Source organism: Thamnophis elegans, chromosome 4 (genome assembly GCF_009769535.1).
Source record: "Thamnophis elegans isolate rThaEle1 chromosome 4, rThaEle1.pri, whole genome shotgun sequence".
In the NCBI taxonomy this organism is placed as follows: domain Eukaryota; kingdom Metazoa; phylum Chordata; class Lepidosauria; order Squamata; family Colubridae; genus Thamnophis; species Thamnophis elegans.
Window position 1 is genome coordinate 141,651,093 of NC_045544.1, and position 25,000 is coordinate 141,676,092.

General features: G+C 47.1%; 1 protein-coding gene across 10 annotated transcripts in view; it reads left to right on the top strand.

The window, feature by feature from the left end:
• The window catches only part of LOC116507241 (dehydrogenase/reductase SDR family member 13-like), a 35,139-nt gene that overhangs the window by 9,440 nt on the left and 699 nt on the right, over positions 1-25,000 (top strand). For 4 of the 10 annotated variants that reach the window (XM_032215259.1, XM_032215258.1, XM_032215265.1 and 1 more), the window contains exons 3-4: positions 19,067-19,190; positions 19,797-20,108. In XM_032215259.1, coding sequence (XP_032071150.1) covers positions 19,067-19,190; positions 19,797-20,108 — 436 coding nt within the window. Of the gene's footprint in view, positions 1-1,657; positions 1,782-3,511; positions 3,824-8,077; positions 8,254-10,552; positions 10,663-12,359; positions 12,564-17,467; positions 17,587-19,066; positions 19,191-19,796; positions 20,109-25,000 lie in introns of those variants that run through there. The other 6 variants (XM_032215261.1, XM_032215260.1, XM_032215256.1 and 3 more) reach the window with 4 other exon arrangements.

Sequence of the window (25,000 nt, forward strand, 5' to 3'; positions counted from 1 at the left end):
AGGAAAAACAAGAAACTCCGGTTGCCTCCTGAAAAAGAATAGCAATAGCCATAGCAGTTAGACTTATATACCGCTTCATAGGGCTTCAGCCCTCTCTAAGCGGTTTACAGAGTCAGCATATTGCCCCCAACAACAATCTGGGTCCTCATTTCACCCACCTCGGAAGGATGGAAGGCTGAGTCAACCCTGAGCCGGTGAGATTAGAACCGCCGAACTGCAGAACTGCAGTCAGCTGAAATAGATGCTGCATTTAACCACTGCACCACCTCGGGTCCTTTGGGGCAACCAGGACCTGGAGGACGGAGAATCTCTACAGACCTCGGAGGCCTCCTAGTCCAAGCCCTGCCCTAAAACATTCCAGAGAAATGGCTGTCCAGTCTCTGCTTTGAAACCTCCAGTGATGGAGCATTCGAAACCTCTGGTGGCAAGCCGTTCCACTGGCTAATTGTCCTCACTGTCAGGAATTTCCTCCTTAGTTCCAGCTTACTTCCCTCCTTGGTCAGCTTCCATCTGTTGCTTCTTCCCCTGCCTTCAAGGGCTTTGCACGATAGGTTGAGTCCCTCTTCTTTGGGGCAGCCCCTTAATTAAGCAAACCACTCCAGCTGTTTTGTGGATCATTTGGGTGGTTGTGTGAATCCGGCCTCCCCCCATTGACTTTGTCGGAATCCTCTTGGGATGATGATCACATGACCTCATGACATACCACCATGGTAAATATATGATGGTTCCCAAGTGCCTGAATTTTCATCACGTGACATTTCGGGATGCTGCGAGGGTCATAAGTGTGAGGACTAGTTGTAAATCCCTTTTTTCAGTGGCATTGTAACTTTGAATGATCACTAAATGAATGCTTGTTAAGTCAAGGATTGCCTGCATTGTTTTATTAGGCACCACCCAGGGAGATTGACGGGAGGTGAGCAGACCTACGCAGAAGGTGAGTCAATCGGGATCTGCCTTTAAAGCCGTACTCGATCCCGAGGCTCAGGCTTCCTTCCGCTCCTTTTCCAGGAAAGTGGGAACTCGGAGGGTTTGTTTCAATTTGGTGCTTCGCACGTTTTTGCTTCAGATCTTGCCTGAGTTAGCTGTATTCAGTTCTTTCCTAGTAAAAGCACCTTTTCTCTAATTCTATGGAGTCGAGGGTTTTTCTTTCCTAGGGATTGAACAGAGGCAGCCATGACAGTTGTTAAGTCAACCAGACCCAATTTATATGCCACAGTTGTTAGGCAAATCACTACAGTTCTTAAGTGAATCACGTGGTTGTTAAGTGAATTCAGCTCCCCTCACCATTGACTTTGCTTGTCTGAATCCTCTTTGAACAATCACAAATAATAATCATATGACCCTGGGACACTGAAATCATCGGAAATATTGCTGGTTGCCAAGCACCCAAATTTTGATCACATGACCCTGGGGGAGCTACAAGGGTTGAAAGTGTGAGGACTGGTCATAAATCACTCTTTTTTCATTGGCATCGTTCATTGAATGTTCGCTAAATGAATGGTTATAAGTCAAGGATTGCCTGCATTGTTTTATTACGAACCACCCAGAGAGATTGACAGGAGGTGAGCAGGCCGACGCAGAAGGTGAGTCAATCGGGATCTGCCTTTGAAGCCGTACTCGATCCCAAGGCTCAGGATTCCTTCCGCTCCTTTTCCAGGAAAGTGGGAACTCGGAGGTGATCCTGATGATCCTGGATTTGAAAAACCTGAACTCCGTGCGAGCTTTTGCGCAGACCTTCTTAGAATCGGAGCCCCGTCTGGACATCCTCATCAACAACGCAGGTGTTGACAGAGCAGACCCTCCCCAGGGTCTCTGGGTGAGAAAGGGGGAAGATGGTGTCCGTTCATCCAACACACCTTCCTCCTCCTATTTTTCTCAAAACAACAACCCTGTAAAGTAGGTTGGGCTGGGAGAGAGGGAGAGAGGGTCTGGCCCAAAGTCACACAGCTGGTTTTTGTGCCTAAGACAGGACTAGAACTCCCCATCCCTTGGAGTCTCCCAGGTGGCTGTCAGAGTTTTGGCAGCGTGATTATTATGAGATATACCCAGGAGCAAAACAGAGCACGCAGCCTTTATACAATTAATAGGGGTTTATATATACCGTATTTTTTGGAGTATAAGATGCACCCTTTCCCCTCAAAAAAGAGGCTGAAAATCTGGGTGCGTCTTATGCACTGAATACAGCATTTTTCTGCCTCCTGAAACCCCAGCCCTTCACCAAAATGGCCGTGCATAGTGTTTAGGAGCCTTACAGAGTGCTCCTGGAGGCTGGGGAGGGCAGAAATGAGCGAAAAATGGGCCTTTTGCCCCCACCCCCAGCCTCCAGGAGCACTCTATAAGCCTCCTAAAGGCTATGTATGCTCTTTTTCTGACAAAAAACGGGCCCGTTTTTGTGAAAAATGGGCCATTTTTGGGAGGTCCGCAGAGTGCAAAACCTTTTTTAAAAAATTTGCCTCTTCAAAACCTTGGTGCGTCTTAGACTCCGGTGCATCTTAGACTCCGAAAAATATGGTACATATATACAGACGTACACATGGAAGAAACATCCCTTGCCACTCAGCTATGGACACAAGGAGAGAAATGAGATACACGACAAGAGAGTGAAACATCCTCTAATGGCCACCTATATATAAACACCTCTTTAAAGGGTAAATTACTTGTGTGCACCCCATCAGCGTCTTAAAGAGGTTATGCATGTATCGCTAAATCATTGCATCAGCTTAAAGTTTACAGATTACAACCTTACATCAGCTGGCAGCTATTAAACGCTCAGTACCTGACACTCCTCCCATTTAAAGCTGTACACCTGATAATCCAAACGATTTGACATAGTCTTTATACTTTTCCACAGATACAGGTTTTGTTAACATATCAGCTATGTTACAATCGCTAGAACAATGCTGTAATCTGATCAGTTTCCCCTTTACAGTTTCTCTCATGTTACAGTATTTAATGTCTACATGTTTAGATTATGTTCCATTAACATTTATATCTTTCAGTAATTGTACATACATTGTGTATTACCAACATTCATGCTTAAGGCAAGATTTGATCTCACAGCCTCCTGCTTTCTAGGCTTATCTGTATCTGTGTCAACTCGCGAAGCATTCCTGATCTGCTCTCGAGGTGCCATAGGTATGAGGATGGGTAATTGAGCCTCTCAGCAGCCGGAAACATCAAGGTCATCTCCATGCAGACCCACAATGGCCGGAGGGAGGGACTTCTACAACCTGGAAAATTGCTTTGTTGGGGAATGTGACTGATGACACACCTTGGGGCAACACGGTCAGAGCCAAGGCGCGAATGAAGTGAGGCCAGAGTTGGCTTCACTTGGTCCATGCCACATGAAGCTCCTAATAAATAACTGGGTTTCTTTTGAAGCTTGGCTTGAGGCTCATGATTTAATTAGAGCCACGTTCAGAACCCCGACAATCCGTTGCAACTTTAAATGATTACGAAGTGACCTGTTTCAAACCGAGGACTACTTCTAATCCACTTACTTTTTTGGCAGGGGTCTATAAGGGTGGTCCAACTGCTGATGGCTTTGACCAGGCCTTCCAGGTCAACCACTTGGGCCATTTCCTGCTGACCCACCTGCTCCTCGACCGGCTGAAACGCTGTGCCCCGAGCCGGATAGTAATTCTGTCCTCATGTGTGCACACCTTTGGGAAGATCGACTTTCAGCCCACCAACAAACCGAACACGTGGCTGATGAAGGGCGGACAATCCTACAACAACAGCAAACTAGCCAACATTCTCCACGCAAAAGAGTTGGCCAACCGATTGGAAGGAACCAATGTCACCTGCTATGCGGTTCATCCAGGTGAGTAAGAGTCCGGCTCCAAGGTGCCCCAAATGGAGCCCCCACAGGTCCGGCTGAAGCTCTGCCAGGCATTTCTCTCCCACTGGAGGCTCCCTCGACCCCCTCTGCAGAGCCCCCTCGGGAGTCTCCTCCATCGATCTCAGCTGGAGAGGGAGACGTCTCCCACCATCCAAAGTCCAGAATTCTAGAATCTTAGGGTGGTAAGGGTCCTTGTGTCAGCGTTCCAAGTATCATGCAGAATTAAATCAGAGTCCAAGGCAAAATGATCCTTAAAGTTCCAATTTAATAAGTCAGACATCTTAGCACATCTGTATAAATCCCAATTCTGGAAGTTACCTAGGATTCCCACCCAGTTGAAAGTTCATGATCTTGTCCCTCCACCCACAAATCCATCACATGGTCCAATCTTCTTCCACGCTGGCATCTCCACCTAGCTGGTTCCGGTCAGGTTCGGAGACAAAAGCTGACCTTGGCTTCTAGAAAAGAATGACAACACCTTCCACAATTCTACTCCTTTCTATTCCCCCCCCCCCAACTACTACACTAATGAAACAGCATAATAAAATAAGAGAGAGTGTGGCAGGCCAAAAATCCTAAAAGGGATAAAACTGCAGGCCTGACAGACGGCCTCTCCTCAGAGGAAAAACGTTTCCTGAAAAGAGAATTTAAAAAAGTTAACATAACACAATTAACCACCTCTTCCCCCACCCCAGGGGACCCTTTGGCTTATCGGGAAACGTCTCGTGGAATTGTTCTACTAACGTCTCCACTTTTAAGTTCCAGCTTTCCACCCAAGTGGCTTCAGACAAAGGGTAGCCCTTCCAATGCACTAAATACTGTAAGCGACCCCTATTCAGCCTGGAGTCTACAATCTTTTCCACCTCAGATTGTGGTTCCCCTCCTATCATTACAGGAGGAGGGAAAGCTTGGGTGGATGGTCTTATGCTAGACCCAATTACTAGTTTCAACAAGCTACAATGAAATTCTGGGCCAATTTCCCCTAGACTTCTGGGTAGACTGAGTTGAATTGTAACTGGGTTAACTATCTTCACTATTGGGAATGGACCTAGAAATTTTGGACCAAACACCTTGCTAGGCATTCTTAATCTTATGTCTTTGGTAGGCACAAAAACTTTGTCCCCCACACGGAAGGGGGTTTGGAGCGAGCGGTGTTTATCAGCTTGATTCTTGTAGGCTTCTGCCGCATCTGCTGGAGCCTTCTTCGTATTCTCCCATCCTTTCTTTAGCGTGTTCCTCCATTCATTACAAGACATGGAGAAGGGAGTTTCTCTAGGCAGTTCAGGCATGGCAACAAATTCCATGCCACTAGTAATTTGGAAAACCGTTATGCTGCTGCGGACCACATCATTGTACGCCACTTCAGCGAAGGGTAGCAAGTCCGACCAGTTGTCTTGGTGATAGTCCACATAATACTGGATGTATTGTTCCACCACCGCATTGGCTCTCTCTGCTGCGCAGTTCGTGCTGGGATGAACCTCTGAGCTCAATTCTTGTGTGGACCCAATGGATCTCAGGACCTCCCTCCAGAACTTGGCTGTGAACTGGACTCCACGGTCTGATATGACCCTCTTGGGCAATTCGTGCAGGCGATAAATGTGTTTCACAAACATTTTCGCTAATTTCTTTGCGGACGGCAACCCTTAGCAAGCGATGAAGTGCGCCTGCTTGGAGACCAAGTCAATCGTGGCACAACAAAACCACGCTCGACTAAAGCGCGCCCGATTAAACCGCGTCGCTGACGTCATCAACAGGGCGACAACAGCGAGCGCGGAGAAAGAAGGGCGCTTTAAATAGCGCTTTGAAAGCAAGCCGATTCAAGTTAAGGTAAGGGTTAGGGTTAGGGTTAGGGTTAGGTTTAGGGTTAGATTAAGGGTTAGGTTTAGGGTTAGGTTTAGGATTAGGTTTAGGGGGGTTAGGTTTAGGTTTAGGGGTTAATTTTAGGTTTAGCGTTTACAGCGTGCTTCTGTCTCCGTGCTGTTGTCGCGCTGTGATGACGTCAGCTACGCGGTTTCGTCGAGCGCCCTTTAGTCGAACGCAGTTTTGTGGTGGAACCCAAGTCAATAACTGTCCAGATTCCTCTGTTCCCACTGCTGTCTGGGAGTCCCACGATGAAGTCCATTGCGACCTCTTCCCATGGTCGGTTAGGGCTGGCCATTCATTGTAGCAGTCCAGGGGACTTCTCCAGCAGTGGTTTCATCGTTACGCAAGTAGCACAGCTTTTTACATAATCGTCCACTTCTGATTCCGTCTTTGGCCACCAAAGTTGATGCCTGGCGAGGTGGAGCGTTTTTAGGAATCCAAAGTGACCTCCTAGTTCCGCCTCATGGCTTTGCTGTAGCACTTCCAGCCTCAACCACGCGGAGACGTACAGTTTGAACCCCTTCCAGGCTAATCCATTTTCCATCATTAGGATTTCCTGGTTGTTGTTGAGCCACTGGTGTGTTGGGAGCGCCAATTTCATAGCTGTCCTCAGCTTATCCTGGCTTCCATTACTGTCATACTGCGGTTTTCTCGACAAAACATCCCCCAACAAGTTTTTTTGGTACTTGCTGGACCCCTGGGGTTTTTGTCTCTGCTGCAGGTTCTGGGCTCATGGATTCAATCATCCCTGGCTGGCCCTTTTCCTCTACCGGTGGTAGCGGCTCAAACACCATCATCAATTTCCTACCACCATCTTCCCACTTTATCGTAGGCTTCCACTTGTCAAGCCACGCAAGCCCCAAGATTATTTTTTCCGCCATCTCTGGAGCAGTGGTGGGTTTCAAATATTGTTGGAACCTACTCTGTGGGTGTGGCCTCCTTTGTGGGAGTGGCTTGCCACCCATGTGACCGGATATGAAATTATGAATTAGTACTTAGGTCGGTCCAAGTAGCTATTCAGAAGCTCTGGCATTGAAGCATGCAAGTCTTAAAGCTGTCAAGTTACAAGATCCTTGCCAGTGGTGGGTTTCAAAAAATTTTTGGAACCTCTTCCGTAGGTGTGGCCTGCTTTCCGGGTCCACTGGTGGAACCTCTTCTAACCGGTTCGGTAGATTTGATGAACCGGTTCTACCGAATAGGTGCGAACTGGTAGGAACCCACCTCTGCTCTGGAGCCACTATGAGTCTGAGAAGCTCGCAGTGGCGGCCACTTGTAACTTCACCAGTTCAGTTACTAGCATGGCTTGGGCCCCTCCAATTAGCGTTCCAGCTACCTGCTCAACCCGGATGGGACAGGCTAGAGATCTTGTGCTTATGCCTAGTTGCTTGACAATCGACATGCTGATTAAGCATCGAGTGCAACCGGTGTCCACAACTGCTTTAACTTCCCCTTCCACCCCTGTCTCAGGTACTTGGAGATTGACGTGGAAGGCGAAGGGGCAAATGGGTGCATTCACCATTGGGTCATCTTCAGCATTTTCCTCCTCCGAGGCCTCCCCCTTGGTAGGACTCTTCGTCACCTTAAGTTGGGGATCCTCTTCCAGAGGTTGTTGGCCCAGATGACTCTTCTGTGGTGGCATCTGGGGCCTTCTCTTTACCGCCATGGTGATTGGTATACACGTTTGTTCTTCGGCATTTTCCTCCTCCGAGGCCTCCCCCTTGGTAGGACTCTTCGTCACCTTAAGTTGGGGATCCTCTTCCAGAGGTCTTCTAGTCCAACCCGCCAGTCCAAGACAGGGATGAGATTTCCCCCAGTCTCTTATCTTTTGCTTTTTCTGCTCCTTCCTTCCTCCTCCATCACCTCCCCTTCCCTTCCCTGCCTTCTGCTCCCATCACTCCCTCTTCCTCCTCCTCCCCTCTCCCTCCTTCCCCTCCTCCTCCTCAGACTGTCCTTTCCCCCTTCTTCCTCCCCCACCCTGAAAACCCTCTCCCTTTTAGCACTGATGATGCTACCTAGTTGAGTAATGGAACGTCTGCAAGAAACATATTAGCAATAGCAATAGCAGTTAGACTTATATACCGCTTCATAGGGCTTTCAGCCCTCTCTAAGTGGTTTACAGAGTCAGCATATTGCCCCCAACAACAATCCGGGTCCTCATTTTACCCGCCTCGGAAGGATGGAAGGCTGAATCAACCCTGAGCCGGTGAGATTTGAACAGCCGAACTGCAGAACTGCAGTCAGCTGAAGTAGCCTGCAGTGCTGCATTTAACTACTGCGCCACTATGCCATGGTTCCCGGTGGGAAACAGTTATTGTACATTTGGGATCTCCCCACCATCCATCCCAGACATGATCTCTCTGCTTTTGATTTCAGGAGTTGTTAAAACCGAAATTACTCGCTCCCATCCCTGGTGGACACTTTGGTTGGTTTGGTCCTCCAAACTGTTCATCCGAAATAGTGAAGCTGGGGCTCAGACCTCCATCTACTGCGCCACCGAGGAGGGCATCGAGGGGCTGACCGGGTGGTATTTCGTGGACTGCCGGCCGAAGGTGCCCAGTCCACTGGCCTGTGATGACCAGCTGGCCAAGAAACTCTGGGAATTCAGCGAGAGGCTGCTGGGACTGACCAGCTAAATATTTCCACTTTAAAATTGACTCCTTAATTTTTCTGAGGTGAAGGGAGGAAAAATCACATGGAAAAGCAGACACAAAATCACCCAAAACTCACATCAAATACCTTTACAATTAGTCCAGGGCTGAAAAGCCAACCCAGTTCTAGGCTGCATCAACAGAGGGAGAGAATCAAGATCACGTGAAGTGCTAATACTACTTTATAAGGCCTTGGAAAGGCCACACTTGGAATATGGCATCCACGTTTGGTCACCACAAATGTAAAAAAAGAGGTGGAGACTCTGGAAAGAGTGCAGAGAAGAGCAACAGAGAAGATTAAGGGACTGGAGAAGGCTAAGTCATATGAAGAACCGTTGCAGGAACTGGGAATGTCTAATGAAGAGAAGGACGAGGGATGACATGATAGCAGTCTTCCAATATTTGAGGGGCTATCAGAGAGAAGGGGGGAAGCATCTGAAGGGAAGAAACGGAGCAGGAGGAGATTCTGGGGTCCTTGGTGCTCTCTGACCATAGCTGGTTGGGCAATTCTGGGAGTGGAAATGCACATCTTAAGGTTCCCAAGATTGGGCAGCCCCAAATTTAAAGGCAGACCAAAGTGGTTTATGTAAGGGGCCAGGAGATGTCGACTGCATTAATCCATAGTAATGCTGGTAGGGGGTGGTACCTGATCCAAATATTCCTTTTGCTCTTCAGTAGGAAAGGGGCATTCCTGTCACTCCAACAGTCCAAGAGAACACTTTTCATCCTGTGTTATTAAAATTATTTCCCCCCTGCATTATTTTCATGCTGAATTATTAAAAACTACGAAAGGCCGAAGGAAGGAGTCATTCAGAAGGGCTGAGCTACGTTTCTCTTTCGCTCCGGGGCCCTCCAGCCCATCTTGGACACGGAGGATCCTGGCCGGTTATCGTGGCCTGAAACGGGGGAAGGATTGTCCCTGTGCCATCCGAGGCTCTGGAATGGCTGGGGTGGGATGGGGGGTGTCAGCTGCTATGCCCCCCTTGAGCACTGCAGATGCTATCCATGGGCAACCTAGAATAACAGAGAAGGAATAACGTTCCCACAATTGCTCCAGAATTTACACCCACATCTTCTAACCAACTCGGGGAAAGGACAGAAAAATCAATACTTAATATTCCTCATTTGAAGGTAGAGGGAGTCCTCGCCTTATGACATTTTGTTTAGTGACCGTTAGAAGTTACAACGGCACTGAAAAAAGTGACCTATGACAGTTTTTCACACTTACAATCGTCGTAACATCCACACAGTCATGTGACGCTTGGCAACTGCCTCATATTTGCGACGGTTGCAGTGTCCCAGAGTCACTTGATGTGATCCACTTTTGCGACCTTCTGACAAAACCAGAAAAACATTCATTTAACAGCCATTTGGCTACCTTAACAATTGCATATAAATGTAATAAATCCAATCCAATCCAATCCAGTGATTCACTTGTAAAATGGGGCAAAACTCACTTAACAACTGCCTTGCTCGGCAATGGAAATTTTGTGCTTAACCGTGGTAACTTGAGGACAACCTATAATATTTTTCAGTGGAATGTATTAGCCGCCCAGTTGTGTGTTGCCATGTGTGCAACAACACAGACACACAAACACACAGATATACGCACTATTTTAAACAACTCGGGGAACAAACTGACCGTTGTTATCTAATATTATCCATTTGAATATATTAGCCATCTAACAAGTGGATTCCCTTTGCACCATCGCTCATTCATTTCAGCGTTGGGTCTTCCGGAAAATATTTAGAAGTTAGCAATAGCAATAGCAGTTAGACTTATATACCGCTTCATAGGGCTTCCAGCCCTCTCTAAGCGGTTTACAGAGTCAGCATAAATCGCCCCCACAGTCTGGGTCTTCATTTCACCCACCTTGGAAGGATGGAAGGCTGAGTCAACCCTGAGCTGGTGAGATTTGAACAGCCGAACTGCAGATAACAGTCAGCTGAAGTGGCTGCAGTACAGCACTCTAACCACTGCGCCACCTCGGCTTGCCCCAAATAGGAAACGGATGTTGTGGGAAGGGTTCATTCGGGATCTCCTCCTCCATTGGGGTCATCCTTGGAAGATGCTTCCTTCCGTCCCAGGCCATTCACACAACAACCAACTCTCTTTTTCTTTCAGGATGGGTTAGATCCGAAATTAATCGCTCCATGCCACGGTGGGTATATTCTGGTTGCTTCGGTTCATTTTGTTCAGCCGAGATTGCAAAGCTGGTGCCCAGACCTCCATCTACTGCGCCACCAAGGAGGGCATCGAGGGGCTGAGCGGGCAGTATTTCATGGACGAAAGCAAAGAAGGAAAGGAAGGTGAATCTGCTGTCAGGGTTCCACATAGCACCGTCCTCTATGAAATAATAGCTCGAGGCGAGAAGTTCCTCAAAACGCCAATTGATGAAGAGAGCCACAAGTTGGCACATCTGGGAAAACCCCAAATCGGAAAGCTTGCAGGTTTTCCCACCCAGTTGAAAGCTGAAGATCTTGCCCCCCACCCCCCACCCCCACAAGTCCATCCCAGGGTCCAATCAGCTACTGCCACGGATGAAGATTCCTCCCATCCGCATCAGTTGCAGGGATGAGGTGACCTTGACTTTCTGAGAAGGAATGTTATTATGGCTACCCATCTCCCAAGCTCCACACCGTCCCCCTTCCCAGTTTCCCATAGGAACTAGGTTTGAATGTGTGGCAGGCTTGAGGCCCAGCCCCCCCACCCCCGCACCCCCACACCCATGGCTTCCAAGCCTGACATCTGCCTCAAGGGGTGGGGGGGGTGGGGGGGACAGGAACTGCTTCTGCTGGCTTAATCATGGAAGGGAATTATTTTCACCTGGAGCTCCATTGGGAACGGCGACTCTCCTGCCCTGCGTCAGAGGGGGAAAGGCCTCCATTTGGGATGAACTATTTGGGGTTCTGTCTATCCAACAGGAACAAAGACTCTTCCTGCCCTGATTTAAAAGGGGGGTTGTTTTACTTGTGAGTAAGTAGTTTCTCATTGCTTGCGAAGGTTGTGAAGAACACCTTTCTTCCTTCCTTCTTTCGTTTCCTTCCTTCTTTTCTTCCCATTCCTAAGAACTTTCTTTCTTTCTTTCCTCCCCCCCTCCCTCCCTCCCTCCCTCCCACACTTCTTCCTTCCTTCCTATCACCCTCCTTCTTTCCTTCTTTCCTTCCTTCCTTCCTTCTCTCTCTCCTTTCCTTCCTTCCCATTCTGATCATCTTTCCTTTTTTCCCACCTTTCCATTCCTATCACCTTCCTTTCCTTCTTTCTGTTCCTCTTTTCCATCTTTCTTTCCTTCCTTCCTTCCCATTCCTATCACCTTCCTTGCCTTCTTTCCTTCCTTCTTTTCTTCCCACTCCTATCAACTTTCTTTCTTTCTTTCCTCCCTCCCTTCCTCCCTCCCTCCCACTCTTCTTCCTTCCTATCACCCCCCTTCTTTCCTTCTTTCTTTCCTTCCTTCCCTCTCTCCTTTCCTTCCTTCCTAACCCTAACCCTAACCCATTCCGATCATCTTTCTTTCTTTCTTTCTTTCTTTCTTTCTTTCTTTCTTTCCTTCCTTCCCATTCTTATCACCTTCCTTGCTTTCTTTCTTTCCTCCCTTCCTCCCTCCCTCCCACTCTTCTTCCTTCCTTCCTATCACCCTCCTTCTTTCCTTCCTTCCTTCCCATTCCTATCACTTTCCTTTCCTTCTTTCCTTTCCTCCTTTCCATCTTTCCTTCCTTCCTTCCTTCCTTCCTTCCCATTCCTATTACCTTTCCTTCATCCCTCCCTCCCTCTCCTCTTTCCTTCTTATTCCTATCACCCTCCTTTTTTCCTTCTTCTTTCTTTCCTTCCTTCCCTCCCTCCTTTCCTAGCCAAGGAGGGCGAGAGGGTTGCAGGGGACCCTCCCCTTCGGACGCAGGATGGAAGACCACCAGGAGGGGCCAGGAGGAGGGGCCGACGGGAGGGCGAGAGGGTGGCAGCGCTGCGTGTGATCGAGGCTGTCCCACGCGGGGGCGGGGCAGGGGCCGTCCCAGGGAAAAGGAAGCGAGCGCTGGCGGTCCGCGGGGCAACTGGCGAGGCCGCGCCGGGGATCGGGCCATGGAGGCGGCGGGGGCGCTGGGGGCAGCGGCGGCGTTGCTGCTGGGGCTCTACGCGCTGCTTTACTACAAGTTCGGGGCGGCCACCTGGTGCCGGAACACGGTCAGCCTGCGGGGCAAAACGGTGCTCATCACAGGTCAGCTGGGCAGGAAGAGGGGTTGGGGGCATTGCCTCTCTCATTTTCTTTCTTTCTTTCTTTCTTTCTTCCTTCCTTCCTTCCTTCCTTTCTTTCTTTCTTTCTTCCTTCCTTCCTTTCTTTCTTCCTCCCTCCCTGTCTCTCTCTCTCTTCCTTCCATAAGCCCCCCTCTTCCTTCCTCTCCCTCTCTTTCTTTCTCTCTCTCTCTCTCTCTCTCTCTCTCATCCTCCCTTCCATAAGCCCCCCTCCCACCTCAGGGGCTCCGCGCAGATCAAAGTCCCGGAGCAAAAGCGCAGCGCGAAGGTCCCAGGGAGACGCGGGTGGGAAGGCGACCCCAACCCAGGTTTCTCCGCGGAGGTTCTGCCCCATCCCGGTCCAGCTTGAGCCGAAGGCGCTTCAGGCGCAACCGAGAAAGTCCGGCCAGAAAAAGCCCCTCGGGGACAAAGCGGGTCAGGACTGAGCCAGGAGGCTCCGCAGAGGCCAGCCGTCCCCGGGGCTTCCTCGGACCTCGGCCAGGAAGGAAGGAAGGAAGGAGGGAGGGAGGGAGGGAAGGAAGGAAGGAAGGAAGGAAGGAAGGAAGGAAGAAAGAAGGAGGGAGGGAGGGAGGGAGGGGTGCGGAAGCGCAGGGGGGAAAGGAGGGCTGGGCTGCCGGAGACCCGCGCTTGGACCGGCCAGGGGGAGCCTCGGAAGGACGAGCCCGCTTCGCTTCCTCGGACCTCGGCCAGGGAGGGAGGGAGGGAGGAAGGAAGGAAGGAAGGAAGGAAGGAAGGAAGGAAGGAAGGAAGGAAGGAAGGGAAGGGAAGGTGCGGAAGCGCAGGGGGAAAAGGAGGGCTGGGCTGGGCTGCCGGAGACCCCCGCTTGGACCAGCCAGAGGGAGCCTCGGAAGGACGACTAGAACAAGAGAGTCGGAAGGGACCTTGGAGGTCCTCTAGTCCAACCCTTCTGCTCCAGCAGGAGACCCTCAGCAAAGCATTCCAGAAACGAAGCACTGGCTTAAAGAGAGGCGTCCTCGGGAGACCCTGGTCTGCATGACCTCCACGAAGGGCCCCTGGCAAGGGATGGGGTGAACCTCACCAGGACTGGGAAGAAGATATTCGGGGAATGACCGGCTCCTCTTATCCCAAGGGCTTTACCCTAACATTGAGCGGGGAGGGGAGCCAATCCTTAGGATCCTCTACAGCCTAATTCCAAGCGAGCACCAGTAGATCCCCATTCACACAAGGAGGAAGGGAGCGAAAGAGAAAGAAGGGAAACTCAGACTCCAGGGCAACCAAACAAGCAGAAGAAACCGATGGACTCTTTGCTGATTAATTAACAAATGGAGAAAACTGACAAATGGAGAAAACACAGCACGGAATAAATGTTTAACTTCTGTCCTTGACCCAGCCTTGGCAGATACGAGAAACAGACTCCTTGCGAACCCCTTTATTTCCCTCTTGTGCATTCACACTCACCAAAAACTCCAGTCAAGAGTCCTTCAAGGAGTTCACAGCAGTAACAGACCTTGTAATGGTCTTGTAATGATTGCAAGGCTGCCGAAAGGCTGCAAATTACCTTCTGGCAAGCAGTCTTTGCGGCACGAAATACAATGGGCAAAATCTTCAGAAATACGAACTGTTGTCTCCTACGACCACCACTTTTCCTTCTATTTATTCCCTAGCCAGGGAGCGGCCATGCAGCGGCCATGTATGGTAATATAGTAATATTTATTCCCCCTTTTCCAGATTTAATTTACAGTTGTGGGTTAGTTAAATTCTCTTACCAGGACTTTTATCTCTCCCGGTCTCCGCCTGTTCCAAACTTATTTTGACAAAAAGACCCGCATCTTGTCAGCCATGAAGGCTGCCACCCCAACTCCTATTCATAGGCAAATCTCTAACCCACGAGAGATCTGTTGCTTCTCTCAGGGTCAGATGAGACGCTGCCCTTCTTCGGCCCCACCTCCAGTGGGGGGTTCTGATTCAAAAGAATCTTCGGAGATGGTTCGTCAGGCAGGGTTCATGTGAGACTCTTAGGAGCCCACATCTCCCACACCTGTCCAGCTGGAGAACTACCTGTCGAATCTCAACAAGGCAGTTCTTAAGTGCATCATGCTTGATTTTATTATCTCCCCCCTCCCATGGTTGTTAAGTAAATCATTGCAGTCGTTAAGCGAATCGGGTTTCTCCCTTGGATTTTGCTCGTCAGAAGCCAGTCACCAATGGTGAGCCTTGGATGTAAACACAAACCGGTTCCCAGGTGTTGAATTTGGAGCATGTGACTATGGAGATGCTATGACGGTCGTAAGTGCAAGGAACCAGTCGTAAGTCACTTTTTTTCCAGTGCCCTTGCAACTCACCTCTCTCCAGGCCTTCCGGAAAGCCGTCAAAAGTGCCGGCAGGCCTGGGGTTGATGAGTTCCCCTCCCCTCTCGACTTGTATGGCTGTGTGATTTTCGTGTATTTTAATCATGTGTACTGTGTTTATGTCCCCTTTCCCCCCCTGAGTTGCTCACCGCCCTGAGTCCCTCCTGGAGAAGGGCGGCATACAAATAAACTAAATACAAATACGAATACAACTTGAACCGGTCTGTGAATGAGCAATTGTAAGCGAAGAACAACCTGTGCATGCAGAACAAATTCTGCAGTGAGTTTATTGATGGAATGCATCAAAGTCCGAGGTGATTGACCAGGGAAATAACCATTGCAAGAGATACTGAAATGGATGCGGTCCAGATGACACAATTCTTGGACGGATTGTTTTCTTAAGATACGGAAATGGAAAGAAGGGGACCGAAGGTCAAAGCTGGCTAGAAATGCAGGTTTGTTGAAAGAGGTGGAAAAAGCTGGGATTGGCAGATGCTTCTCTCCCCCCACCACCACCACTCCTTTGCTATAGGGAGGACAAAGTGGGAAGGGGGGGGGTGATGAGGAAAATCAGAGCACGTTGGCTCAGCGGAGAACAAAGGTTCATTACTCATTTCAAAAGTTCTAAGCCCCAGAGCTCCCTGTAACAGCACTGACAAAGGGGCAGTAAGGGTTGTTAACCTCATTTTGTGAAGTTTCTTCTCTGGTAAAATTCTACTACAAACTAGAGCCGGGATGGCGAACGTTTGTCAGGGCACGCGAGGCGTTGCGCTGTCTGTTGGATTTTATCTTGGAGTGCCAGCTGCTGAAAATTAAATATGCGATTTTTTTTAGGCCTGTCAAAAAAAGATTCGGTCCAGCCCCCATTTAGAACGGAGTGCATGGTGTGTGTTGTACTTTAAATCTATCTTTTCTTTCTCTCTGTTTTATTTATTTATTTATTTATTTCTGTACTGTAAGCCGCCCGGAGTCCTACGGGATTGGGCGGCATATAAATGTTATTAAACTTGCAAACTTGTCAGCTGGACAGCACGTATGCGCCCGCTGGCCAGCTGAGTTCAGCCTTTTTTAAAGCCATTTTTCGCCTTCCCCAGGCTCCAGAGGCTTTATAGGAGCTTGGGGAGGGCGAAAAGAACCTCCCCCACCCCTCAGAGGATCTCCAGAGGCTTCAGGAGGACTTCCTTCCTCTGGGATGGGATGGGCAAACCGGAAGTTTGGGAATGGACTTCCGGTTTGCTTGTAGGGTCGGTTTAAGCCCTCCGGAGGCTTCAGGGACCAAACTGTTGTAGAAAAGACAGGACACGCAAGACAGCTCTTCAGGGAAGGAAATGTTTATTCCACAGGTTCAGAATGAATGGCCTGAACAATGAGTGAAAGTCAGGGAATTCCTTATATAGCTTATTGCTTTCAGCTAAAGCCATCTGTTAGTTTTGGAAACACCCCTCAAGATTTGCCCTTGAGTTACAGAAAGTATGTCTACAGGATGTCATAATACATAGGTCAGCCAACGGACAGACATAGCATGTATTTTGAGGAACTAACAATATGTGTCTACCAAACAGATTAACAGCCAAGCCAGCAGATGGGCTAAAATACATGTTTTGCCTCAGCATATTTCATGCACAGATTTCCTTCTAACCCGTGTCTAACCGCACTATGTCCTAAAAGCAAACCTTGCAAGTTCTATATGAACAGTTAAAGCTTATTATCGCGAAACCCTAGTTTGGTTCAGGCTTGAGGCCTACCTTGGTTCAGCCTGCCACCTTAAAACCGGCTGTAATGCTAGCAGCAATCCACCCTTGCTACAGACCCCTCACATCCTGGACATAAATTGTTTCAACTTCTACTCTCAAAATGAGACACAACTAGACACAAGGCCAGTTTTCCCCCCATGCCATCCCTCTGCTAGAACAGCTCATTCCCACAACAATGTCAAACTATTTACTACGACTCTATTATTATTATTATTATTCTCATCCTTCCTATTACCTATTTCCTTTTCTACCTATGACTATAACTTTGTCGCTTGTATCTTTACGATATATATTGTTTTATTTAGTTACCTAGTACGATTTATGTTTTTTGCTTATTTAGTATCCTATGACTATCACCAAGTGTTGTATCTTATGATTCATGATGAATGTATTTATGATGATTATGATCATGATTTATCACTTATATAGCTTTTATGTACACTGAGAGCTTATGCACCGAAGACAAATTCCTTGTGTGTCCAAACACACTTGGCCAATAAAGAATTCTATTCTATTCTATTCTATTCTTCATTCCAATATGTTCTGTTCTACTCTATTCTATTCTGGCTTGTGCGGGAATTAATCAGAGTTGGTTTCCTTTTCATCTGTGCCAAAATGATGTACTCAATAAAGTTTTGCATTAAGCGATTGGATCCTCTCGACAGTGCTTGCTTGCTTGGGTTCGTCAGTCGGAACCTTGAACAGCAACACCACAAAAACTACAGGCACACAAATGCAGGTCCAACCCCTGGATCCCCATCAAAGGCTGTGTGAGCTCAGTGAATCCTCTCTCTGACCTTTCGTAGGGGGAAATACAGGGATCGGGAAGGTCACAGCGGTGGATCTGGCCCAGAGAGGCGCCCGTGTCATTCTGGCCTGCCGCGACAAAGCGAGAGGAGAATCGGCTGTGTATGACATCCGACGGGTAAGCAGCTGCCGTGCTTCTCTCCGTTCAAAATCCCAACAGTTCCGATGTACCACATTTGCAATGCAGGCTCTCGGCCATTCCCTACTTGGCCTGTCCTGGTTCTATTCAGGGGTCTTCTAAATTTTGGGGGCAACAGCATTCCTGGAAGTGGTTTTGTTGGAACTGGGTCAGGCAACTGTCCAAATGAAATCAGAGACACTGACACAAAACTTATAGTTATATATAAATAAATATATTTAACATTTATATTTACAACAGACAAAATAATCAGAAAAACAGGCATATCATGAGGTAAACTAAACAGTAAACAGAGTCCACCGAGGAAAAAGGCGGGGAAAAAGGAAAACTCCCCCTTTATACCCCAGCAACCAATCATAGCTTAGATTGCCTCATGCAGGAGCCAGCACTCTCCAACCAATCAACTACCACAGTACACTCTACTGTTCCAGCTACTCAATACAATCTCCCAACAGTTCCAATGAGCCTCAGTTGCAATGCAGGCTCTCGGCCATTCCCTCCTTGGCCTGTCCTGGGTCTGTTCAGGGGGCTCCATATTTTGGGGGGGCAGCCGCATTCCTGGAAGTAGTTTTGTTGGATCTGGGTCTGGGAACTATGCAGCAACTGTCTAAATGAAATCAGGGAGACTGGCACAAACTTGTAGTTTTATATAAATGAATATATTTAACATCTATATCCATGGGAGACAAGAGAGTCAGCAACACAGGGGCATCATGAGGTAAATGAAACAACATTCAGAGCCCACAGAGGAAAAAGGCGGGAAAAAAGGGAAACTCCCCCTTTACACCACAGCAACCAATCATAGCGCAGATTGCCTCAGGCAGGAGCCCGCACTCTCTACTGTGATTAATCAACTACAATTGTGTGTTCTGGCCCATTGTACACTCTACTGTTCCAGCTCCTAAATGTAAGAGTTCCGATGAGCCTGAGTCGCGTTGCAGGCTCTCAGCGATTCCCCACTTGGCCTGTCTGAGTTCTATTCAGGGGACTCCATATTTTTCGGGGCAGCCGCATTCCTGGAAGTATTTTGTAGGATTTTCATTATCCATCTTAATCGCCATTCTTCATCGGTTGTTAAGTAAATCCAGCTCCACCGATTGATTTTGCTCTTGGGATGATCACAAATAGTGATCCCATGACCCTGAGGATGTCACCACCATCATCACAAATAACGCTGGTTGCCAAGGGCCCAAATTTTGATCACATGATCCCTGGAGATGTTGCCATGACCACAAGTGTGAGGACCGGTCATAAATCACTCTTTTCATTGGCATCGTTCATTGAATGTTCGCTAAATGAATGGTTATAAGTCAAGGATTGCCTGCATTGTTTTATTACGCACCACCCAGGGAGATTGACGGGAGGTGAGCAGACCTACGTACAAGGTGAGTAAGTCGGGATCCGCCTTTGAAACCGTACTCGATCCCGAGGCTCAGGATTCCTTCCGTTCCTTTTCCAGGAAAGTGGGAACTCGGAGGTGATCCTGATGATCCTGGATCTGGGCAGCCTGGACTCCGTGCGAGCTTTTGCGCAGACCTTCTTAGAATCGGAGCCCCGTCTGGACATCCTCATCAACAACGCAGGTGGGGGCAGAGCAGACCCTCCCCAGGGTCTCTGGGCGAGGAAGGGGAGAATATTGGGGGGGGGGGTTGCCTGGGATTTCTCTAACCCTGTGAGGTGGGTTGGTCTGAGAAAGAGGGAGGGAGGGAGAGAGAGAGGGAGAAAGACTGGCCCAAAAACATCTAGCCAGCTTTCCTGCCTAAGGTAAGATTCGAACTCATGGTCTCCCATTTTCTAGGCTTAACTACTAGACCTGTGATGGGGAACCTATAGCATGCGTGCCAGAGGTGGCATCCAGAGACCTCTCTGTGGGCACATGGTCCATCGCCAGCTGCAATTCCGGTTTCCGGCTTGTATATGCACACCGGACAGCTGTTCTCCGGGATTCTGGGCTCTGGAGCGTGCGCGCATTTCCAGTTTCAGAACTCAGTGCTGAAAAGATTCACCATCACTACATTAGACCAACCTGAAAGCTTTATGGGTAGTCCTTGACTTGTGACCGTGATGGAGCCTGCCCATTATGGTTGCAGCAGGACATGACGGTTATAAAACAGGTCACTCCTGTGACCCCTGGGATTTCGAGACCTTGGTTGTGGTGATAAGCTGTAATCCACTTACTTTTCTGGCAGGAATCCTTAAGGATGGTCCAACTGCTGATGGCTTTGACCAGGCCTTCCAGGTCAACCACTTGGCTCACTTCCTGCTGACCCACCTGCTCCTGGACCGGCTGAAGCGCTGCGCCCCGAGCAGGATCGTAATTCTGACCTCAAATGCCCACAGCTTTGGGGAGATCGATTTTCGGACCATCCACAAACCGGTGGAGGGAATGCAGAAGGCCCTACATACATATGCCAGCAGCAAACTAGCCAACATTCTCCACGCAAGAGAGTTGGCCAACCGGCTGGAAGGAACCAACGTCTCCTGCTATGCGGTTCATCCAGGTGAGTAAGAGTCCGGCTCCAAGGCCCCCCAAATGGAGCCCCCACAGGTCCGGCTGAAGCTCTGCCAGGCATTTCTCTCCCACTGGAGCCTCCCTCGACCCCCTCTGCAGAGCCCCCTCGGGAGTTTCCTCCATCGATCTCAGCTGGAGAGGGAGGGGTCTCCCACCATCCAAAGTCCAGAATTCTAGAATCTTAGGGTGGTAAGGGTCCTTGGAGGTCTTCTAGTCCAAGACAGGGATGAGACTTCCCCCAGTCTCTTACTTATCTTCTGCCTTTTCTGCTCCTTCATTCCTCCTCCTTCACCTCCTCCTCTTCCTCCCCCTCTCCAGCTGGTCCCCCCCACTCACCTCCTTCAAGTTGTTGGTCTCTCTTTTCTTCACTCTGGTCTTTCCGCTCTTGAAAAGGGTTCTTCCTCTCCAATTCTGGGCTGGGACGAGGATAAGGGAGGGAAAGAGACAATTCAAAAATAGCATTATTATTATTATTCGCAACAACAGAATTGTTCTATTTCTATTTCTGACTTTCCATAGAGTTTCAAATCATCCATATATAATAAATGAGAATTTTTTTCAGCTTCTTTGGCTGTTTGGTAGCCTAATTTCATTTTTTTAAAGATTACTGATAGTGGGATGATTGCGATGATGAAGAGAAGAGGTGAAAGTGAATCACCCTGGAAAATTCCTCGCTTGATATTAACCATTCCGTAGATCTCATTCCCTACTGCCAACTCAGTTCTCCATTGTTTCATCGCCTTTTCAGTAAAGGATGTAATATTTTTGCTAATGCCAGTTGTTTCTAAGCATTTTATGATCCAACTATGTGGCAGTGAGTCAAATGCCTTTTTGTAATCAATCCAGACCATATTCAAGTTCATTTTTCTGTTCTTACAATTTTCTAATATCATCTTATCGATTAGGAGCTGATCTTTTGTGCCCCTGCTCCTTCTTTTGTTGCCTTTTTGCTCTACTGGCAAGATGTTGTTTGTTTCCAAATAATCCATCATGTTATCTGCAATAATGCCTGTGAGTAATTTGAAGGTTGTTGGCAAGCATGTTATTGGTCTGTAGTTTTCAGGTGTTGTTCCTTTAGTTGCATCTTTCTGAATCAAGTATGTTTTTCCAGTTGTCAACCATTCATCAATTTGGCCCTTTTGTAAAATTCATTCAGTTGCCTGGCCAATATTGCATGTAAACTGGTCAGATATTTGAGCCAGAAACCATGTAATTGGTCCTTTCCAGGTGATGTCCAATTCTTTACCTTTTTAACTCGATTTTTGACCGTCTCAGTTGTTATTTCTAATACTTGCATTTGTTTGTTGCCAATGCTTTTCTCAAAGTCATGTATCCACTTTGCTTCCTTATTGTAGTCCTTTGCATTTTCCCACAATTCTTTCCAGAATTCAACTGTGGCCTGTTTTTCTGGTTTTTCACTTTTGGTGTCACCATTTACATTAAGACTTTGATAAAAACGCCATTGGTCTGATCGAAATTGCTGATTTTGTTTATATTGGATGATTCGTGCCTCATATCTTTCAATTTTTCTAGCTGTTGCTGTTATCTGCTGTTTTACAATCTCTATAGCTTCATTGATGTTTCTTGTATCCAATCTATATCTTCTGATTAGCCGATCTATGATTTTGTTGTTTTTAAGCCGTTGCTCATGCATGTTCTTTAAGTTACTAGCATCTGCCCTTAATTTTTTGATTTTTTGTTCCAAACGGATTTTCCACTTTGGCTTTGATGCTTTTTCTGTTGTGTGACTAGGTACTTTAATTTTAATGCCTAGTTCATTAGTGACTATTACAGCTGCGCTGTACATTAACTGGTTCGTTTCCAAGATGGATCCCGGTTCAATTGTTGAAAACACTGCATTAACCATTTTCATGAATGGGGCCAAAATTTTCTTAGGCACAGTTTTTAGTGATGGTAAACGTTGCCTTTCCTCATTAAGCAGAAAATGCTCCATGATCTTATCCTTCAATTCTTTTTGTTTTTGAGTTAATTCATCAGTTGGTTCAGTGATAACTGGTTCTAGTGGTGGTGGTGTTATTTCCACCCCGAGAGCTTCTTCTGGGAGTTCTACTATAATGTCTTTAGTTGTGTCTTGAATATCAGTTATTTCCGCTTGTGATATTGTTTTTTTTGGTTTTGCAATTTGCCTGAATTTCCTCATGTTCAACTTCACTAAACACTTTATTCCGTATAATAAATCGCCTTTGATCTGCTAGTCGTTGTTCACTAACATTTGAATCTGGATATTGTTGTTTTCCATAATTCATACATTCGCTTTAAATATCCTCTTTTTTCTGGCTCTGAGTTGTAGTAACAGGCCATTATGGCACGGTTTTCATCTGCACTATATTTTTGTCATTTTGTTGGCTGGTCCACTTGTAGCCCACTTGTCGACGGATGTCCAGGGACCCCAACATCCGCCGCGGCCCTTGTTAACCTGCGCGACGACCGATGCGGTATGGAATTCTTATTTGTTTTTTTCACCATATTGTATGGGTTGGTGGGTTGTTGTTTTTTACGGGACCAGATGCCAACCTGACCCCAACCCTCCTCCTTTCTCATCCGGGCTTGGGACCGGCAACGGCGGAGTTGTTGTTGTTGTTGTTATTATTATTATTATACAATTGTATCACAGCGGCCAGTTGTTTCGCCGGATTTGGCATTGGTTACTAGTCGGGCCCCACCCAGGGGCCTAGGACGTTGTAACGTATTTTCGTAATATGCGTGCAGATCCAAGCAGTGCAGCTTTTTGCATTTGACTGATGGTGATTTTGTCAATTTTTAACTGTTTTAAATGTAATTCCAGTGCTTTTGGAACAGCACCCAATGTGCCGATTACCACTGGAATTACCACTGCTGGTTTGTGCCATAAGTGTTGAATTTCGATTTTTAAATCCTGGTATTTCACGATTTTTTCATGTTCCTTCTTGTCGACCCTGCTATCACCTGGTATTGCGATGTCTATGATTGTGACCTTATTTTTCTCAACCAGTGTGATGTCTGGTGTATTATGCGTCAGTATTTTGTCCGTTTGTATGCGAAAATCCCACAAGATCTTGACCATCTGATTTTCGGTGACTTTTTCAGGCTTATGTTCCCACCAGTTTGTTGCTGTTTTAATATTATAATTTTTGCACAAATTCCAGTGGATCATTTGTGCTACTGAATTGTGCCGCAATTTATAATCAGTCTGGGTGATTTTTTTTTACAGCAGCTGAGTATGTGATCAACAGTTTCATCAGCTTCTTTGCAAAGTCTGCATCTGGCATCACCAGAGGATTTTTCGATTTTGGCCTTAATGGCATTTGTGTGGATAGCTTGTTCTTGCGCAGCCAGGATTAGTGACTCTGTTTCTTTCTTTAATGTACCTGCTGTTAACCATAACCAAGTTTTTTCAGTGTCCACTTTATCTTTTATTTTTTCCAGAAATTGGCCATGCAGTGCTTTGTTCTGCCAACTCTCCATTCTTGATTTTATCACATCTTTTCTGTATTCTTGTTTTGTCTGTTGGGCCTTCAGTAGATTTTTGTTCTTTACTTCGATTAATAGATGTTCTTGACTTTCTTTTAAATAATCAGCCAGTGCATGTTTTTCTTCTTCAACTGTTTGCTTCACTTGTAATAATCCTCTGCCACCTGATTTTCGGGGCAGATATAGTCTATCAGTATCACCACGTGGATGTAAACTGTAGTGCATTGTCATTAGTTTCCAGGTTTTTCGGTCCAAAATGTCCAAATCAGCTTGTGTCCAGTTAACTATACCAGCTGTGTATCTTATAACTGGTATTGCCCAGGTATTTATGGCCTTGATTGTATTTCCACCATTCAATTTAGATTTCAAAATTTTCCTAACTCTGTTGGTGTACTCTCGCCTGACAATAGTTTTTACTTCTCCATGCTTGATGTTATCCAACTGCAGAATGCCTAAGTATTTGTGGGCTTCATTTCCGTTGCATTTAATTGGTTCGTCATTGGGCATTTCAATTATTTTTATTTATTTATTTATTATTATTATTTTGCTGGCAAAGAGGATGGTTGTATCTGAGAGCAGCTTGACGTATTTCTGCAAGTATTTGGATGTCGTGGGCTCCTTGGGGATCTCTGAGCTTGGTGGTTTTCTTGCAGACATTTCATGACCCAACAAGGGAACATAATCAGGGCTAGAGAGGAGGGGGGGATTAGAGGAGGAGGAGGAGGAGGAGGAGGAAGAGGAGGAGGAGGAGGAGGAGGAAGGACTGGGGGGAGATCCTCGGTGCTCTCTGATTATGGCTGGCTGTGGAATTCTGGGAGTTGAAGTCTTAAGATTGCTAAGGTTGGGCATCCCTGAATCGGCATTATTTAATATTCCTCATTTAAAGGTTGAGGGAATCCTCTCCTTACGGCTTTTCTTCTAGTGACCATTCAGTTACTGAAAAATGTGAGTTATGACCACTTTTTACAGTTTTGAGTTCTGCAGCATCCTCGGGGTCAAAATTCAGAGGCTTGGCAACTGCCTCATATTTATGACGGTCGCAACATTCCAGAATCATACATTCCCTTTTGCGACCTTCTAACAAACTAAATCAAGGGGAGAAACAAATTCACTTAACCGTGTTAAGTAACAACTGCAGTGATTCACTTAACAACGGTGGCAAGAAAGATTGTCAAATGGGGCAAAACTCACTTAACAGCGGTCTTACTCAGCAATGGAAATTTTGGGCTTAACTTAACTTATTCCCTTGTCTGTACCCCCTTCCCTGATTGAATTGTGAGCCGCCCTGAGTCCCCTTCGGGGAAAAGGGCGGCATACAAATGTAATCAATCAATCAATCAATCAATCAATCAACTGTGGTCGTAAGTTGAGGACTACCTATAATATACAAGGGAATGTGCTAGCCACTAA